This window comes from Terrapene carolina, unplaced genomic scaffold (assembly GCF_002925995.2).
Source record: "Terrapene carolina triunguis isolate 2854851 unplaced genomic scaffold, T_m_triunguis-2.0 Scaffold951, whole genome shotgun sequence".
Lineage (NCBI taxonomy): Eukaryota > Metazoa > Chordata > Testudines > Emydidae > Terrapene > Terrapene triunguis.
Window position 1 is genome coordinate 2,182,879 of NW_020665302.1, and position 5,338 is coordinate 2,188,216.

A 5,338-nucleotide genomic window follows, 5' to 3' on the forward strand; every position below is an offset into this window, starting at 1 on the left:
TAACTGACCAATCCCAAGGCAGGTAGTGTGCATTCTGCTACAGTCAAAATCAGATGAAGGCACAGGGTGAGCAGCTCCTTGAACAGCTATCTAGAATGTGTAGAAAGAGTTGCTTTATCATGGGGGGTTTTGATCGGGGGGGGAGGGGCACATGCTGCAGGGCTCATGCTGCCATGGGAAAAACATCCTTGGAGTTTCTAATCACTATAGCTGAGAACTTTCTAATGCAAAAAGCATCACAGTCAGCTCAGGGGGATTCTACATTACACTTCATTCTGAAGAATAAAGATGAATTATCACTGAACTAAAACCTGATGGTTACCTAGGTGCAAGTGATCATGATCAAATTTAATTTGCTCTGTGCAAACAAAAGATAGTCCCAACCAGTATATAGACTTGGTGCTTTAAGAGGGCCAGTTTCCTAGAGCTGAAAACAGTCCTGAGCAAAATTGAATAGGAGGAAAAACGTAAACATAAAAACATGAATGATAATTAGGAGCTGTTTAAGGATGCTTTATTACATGCCCAAGGGATCTGCAATTATGTTCAAAGCCTTCTTTGGTTAAAAAACCATCATGGTTGAGAGGGAAGGTGAAAGGAGCAATTATATATATAATATATATAAAATAGCAATCAGTACAAACTTGTAGTTAGGAATTGCAGAAAATTGATAAGGGAAGCTAAAGGTACCAGTGAAAACTCTATGGCCAATAGGGTTAAGGACAATGAGAAGGAATTCTTTAAATATTTCAGAAACAAATCAAATCCTAGCATATGGCATAGGTCCAATACTAGATAAGGATGGTAAAGCTGTCAGTCATGATGCCTGACGTCAGTCCCAGACAAAATCAGGGAAAGATTGGTATGGAGCACAATCAGTAAGGAATTAAGGAATGGCAGAATATATAATGCCAGTCAACATGATTATATGGCCAACGGATCTTGTGAAACAAATCATGGCTAGATCCACAAAGGGATTTAGGCATCTAACTGCTGCTTTAGGCACCTAAATACAAAATTTAGATCCTCAAAACTGCTGCTGAGCTACTGCCTAATCCTGTAGGTACCTGCATTCCCAGGAGGGACTGTGAGAGTCTCACCGCAGAATACCCTATAGCCAGTGATTTGGGCTCCCAGTGGGAGCCCTAGGTGCAAGGCCCTGCCCTTGCAGAGTGGGGATCTGAAACAGGCTCTCCCACTCTGGGGGAGTGCTCCTCCTCCTCCAGCTGTGTTTTGAGTGGGCCCCATTCTCAGGTGCCTGTCTCTCCCCGTGCCTTGAATCGGGAGGCTGGGTGCCTGACTCCGGGCTGTGGATTCCACTGAGTGGCGAAGCACTTGAAGTTAGGCTTTGCAATGCTGGGCCTAGTTCCCCTCTGTGGATCTGGCCCAGCGGTTAGGGTGCTCACCTGGGAGAGGTGTGGACATAATGTACTTCGACTCCTGGCAGGCATTTGCCTTGGTCCCATGTGACACTGGGAGTAAAAAACCAGCACTGTGCAAAATCACTGTAACCCATATCGAATCAGTTCAGAGCTCTCCTACTGATAGGTGTGCAAAAGCAAGTGTAAACGGGGGTTGTCATCCAATGGGGTGTTTTTAGTGGGCTCCCGCAGGGATCTGCTCTCAACCCAATGCTGCTCCATATCTTTATCAGTGATCTGGAAGTAAATCTAAAATCACTGCCGGTAAGATTTGCATATGACGCATAGATTGGTGCCGTGGTAAATAGTGATGGGGGACAGGTCAGTTACACAAAGCGATCTGGCTCCCTTGGTAAGTTGGGCTCATTGGAACAACATTACTACAGCGACATGCAAGGTCATACACCTAGGAACGAAGACAGCAGGTCATATGTTCAGAGCGGGGAGCTGGATCCTGGCCATTAGTGACTGAACAGTACTTAGGAGTCATGGGGAAGGCAGCTAAACATCAGCTCCCAGGGCAAGGCTTTTGTGATCCTTGGTCATTTGCAGAAACACAGCTGTGGATGCAGTCGGAACAGGGAGGTGGTATTTTCACTTTGGGTATAGCATGGGCGAGACCATTCCTGGATCCTACTCACACTTTAAAATGGATGCTGAAAAAACTGGAAAGGGTCCAGAGAAGAGCCAAGGAATGATCTGAGGTGTGGCAAACCTGCCTTTACCCTGTTTGGCCTAAGAAGCTCCCTTTCTTTAGCTTAGCTAAGAGATGGGTAGGAGGAGACATGATCATGGGCTACACGTACCTCCCTGGGAAGAGATTTCTTATAGCAGACGGCTCTTTAATCTAGCAGAAAAAGGCAGACCCAGATCCAGTGGCTGGAAGCTGCAGCTGGATAAATTTGGACTAGAAAGAAGCTACCATTTTTTTAAACGGGGGGGTGGGGGAGGTGTCATTAACCAAAGGGACAGCTTAGCCTAGGACATGGTGGCTTCTCCGTCACTTGAAGTCTTTCAGTCAAGACTGGGTGTTTCTAACAGGGCTGCGTAGCTCAGCCAGACGTGATGGGCTGGATGCAGGAGTCCTCGGGTGCAGGTCTGGGGCTGTGTTCTGCGGGGCTCAGACGAGTTGAGCAGTGGGTTCTGCAGGAGGGGCAGGGGAGGCAGGCCCAGCAGGTGACGTGGGACTAACTCCCCTCTCCCGGCAGGGTGGCTCCTTGGGCAAAGGCACATCCCTGAAAAGCGGTTCCGATGCCGACCTCGTGGTGTTCCTCAGCTGCTTCAAAGGGTACGACGACCAGGAGAGGAACCGGGCCGGGATCATCAAGGAGATCGAGAGGATGCTGGAGAAGTGCCAGCAGCAGAGGCACTTCGAGGTGTTCATTGAGCAGTCCCGGTGGCCGAACCCCCGTGTGCTGAGCTTCATGATGAGTTCCAAGACGCTCAATGAATCCATCGAGTTTGACGTGCTCCCAGCCTACAACGCCCTGTGTACGTCCTGCTGCCCCTACTCCGCCAGCTGCCTGCTCTCTGACCGTCTCCAAAGGCCAGGGATTCTCCTTGGGGGGAGAGTCTGGGCCCTGAGCCCTGGAGAGCCGCGTTTGCTGGGTTGCGAGTGTCACAGTCTCTCCACAGATCCCTAGATCTGTGCTACCCCGCTCCCTGCAATGTACAACGCCCGGAAACGGGTGTGCAGGGGAATAAAAATTTGGCCGCTTTTGGAGGGGCACTTTCTGTGCCTCCCACGGCCAGAGGAGCTGGCTCTTCACCCCCCATCCCTGCAGCTCCTTGGGCTGGAGGAGCTGGCTTCTCCCCACTGTGGCCGGTAGAGCTGGCACACACACCCCGGTGGCCCCAGGGCTGGTGGAGCTCGCTCTCCCTGTCCCGGAACAGTTCTATACCCCCGCTGATTGGGGGGGGGCGTGCCCCTGCTTGCCCCCCTGCACACACCCCCACCCTGAAATGAATGCAGATGCCCTCCCCCAGGCGCTGTGCCCGCTCCCAACAGCTCAGGTGTCACGCGAACTCCTGCAGGGGTTGGACGGGCACTCGTGCTGCACCGGGTGGCATGAGAGCTAGTGGCAGACCAGGCCTCTGCCCCTTCACCCTGGTCCTTCTGCTAAATAGCCCCAGGAGTGGTCCCCCTGCATTACCAGGGTCCAGGTTTGCACTGCAGGTGCCACGCTGAGGTTAAACAGAGATGGAGCCCAGCCTGGCATGCACCTGTGTGTTTATGTTCTCTGCCAGCCTCGGGTGCCAAGCCTCCCTCCCAGGTGTACGAGGAGCTGATCCAGAGCTGCTCCCGGGGGGGGCGAGTTCTCCACCTGCTTCACCGAGCTGCAGCGGGATTTCGTGGTGGATCGCCGCACCAAAGTGAAAAGCCTGATCCGCCTGGTGAAATACTGGTACAAGCAGGTACAGCAGCCAGGCCAGGCTTCCCAGAGCCCCTGGGGGGGAGGGGGGGAAGGAGGGGGTCACGCTTTCCTCTCCCAGCATCCTCCACTCGCCCTAACTGGCACAGCAAAGCCCCTTCTCTAAATGCTTTTCCTTCTGAGTCTGAGACGGGTGAATGGTGCCCGGACGGAGCTGGCACTGACAGGGCACTGTGGTGAGGAAGCTCACTGTGCCCGAGCCCCGGCTGGCACTGACAGGGCCCAGCTGCGGGGAGCTCCCCCTGCCCCAGCCCCGGTGCCCTTTGCTGTGTGGATTTAGGGGCACGAACTGGGCACTGAATCAAGGCTCATCTCTGTTCCTCTTGTCCATGCCAGCACGTCCGTCCATACAAAGAGTACCTGGGAAAGGGGGAATCCCTGCCCCCCCAGTACGCGCTGGAGCTCCTGTCTGTCTACGCATGGGAGCAGGGCAGCAGGGATCGAGCTTTCGACATGGCCGAGGGCTTCCGGACGGTGCTGGAGCTGATCCGGCAGTACAAGCAGCTCTGTGTCTATTGGACCATCAACTACAACTTTGCGGACGAGGTCCTGGCAGGGTTCCTGCACCACCAGCTCCAGAAAGCCAGGTCAGCTTCCCTTCCAGGCCGATGGTTTCCCTCCACATCCTGCCCCATGGCTATTCCCACCCATCTCTGTGCCCCCACCTGCCCCACTCCTGCTCCAGGCCCCCAGGGCGGTCCTGTCCAGGTCTGCGCTGGGAGCGGCCGGTGGGACCATGAAACCCCCAGCACGGTGTGTGGACGTGACTAGCGTGCTCAGGGCTCAGCCCAGGCAGAGCAGGGTGGGAGATGCAGCCTGGTGCTCCCACGTCTAGGCTGCTGGCTCCAGCTCGGGGTATGTGCTACCGGCGAGCCGTGCGGTCCCAGGCATAGGGAGGAGCTGACACTGGGACTGCTCCTGGGGCACCTGCATCTCGGCTCCCCACCCTGCCAAGAATGGCTGGGCTGAGCCCCAGGTGCCGAGGCCCAGGCTACAGGGGGAGGGGCGACTGCAGCACGGCTGAGCCCAGAAGGTCAAAAATCAGGAGATGGGGGGGTGTTTGTTTCCTCATTTTGAAACCCCCACAGGCAGCGCTGGCAGCCCCATCCGTGCTCAGTGAGCCACCCACGACAGGCCCAGCTACAGGAGCTCTTGCGACCGCACCCACTTGTGACCAAATGACACAGATTTGTAGCCGGTGCTGCCCATGGTGCGGGGAGCTCGCAGCTCCTCCCCAGAGCAAAACCTTCCAGGCAATTCATGCTGTAACCCCCCCAACCCCCATCCCCGCCGCCCCCCCCCCCCCCAGCAATTCAGCCTGGCTTTTACCTGGGGCTCCTCCGATCCCAGCACGGCCAATCTCAAAACTCCTGAGTCAGATCCCCCCAAAAATCATGATTTTTTTTTTAAAAAAAAGATGCTACTGTGATTTTCAATCTGTCTTCTGACTGTCGCCCTCGGCCCGCTCTCCCTCCCCGTGTGGGT

At 54.7% G+C, this 5,338-nt stretch overlaps 1 protein-coding gene across 1 annotated transcript in view; it reads left to right on the plus strand.

Moving 5' to 3' along the window:
• The first annotated feature begins 1,631 nt into the window (after window positions 1–1,631).
• The window catches only part of LOC112118828 (2'-5'-oligoadenylate synthase 3-like), a 23,769-nt gene continuing 20,062 nt past the window's right edge, over window positions 1,632–5,338 (plus strand). Inside the window, 5 exon segments of the mRNA XM_029913841.1 lie at window positions 1,632–1,685; window positions 2,630–3,047; window positions 3,549–3,727; window positions 3,729–3,836; window positions 4,190–4,440. Coding sequence (XP_029769701.1) covers window positions 1,632–1,685; window positions 2,630–3,047; window positions 3,549–3,727; window positions 3,729–3,836; window positions 4,190–4,440 — 1,010 coding nt within the window.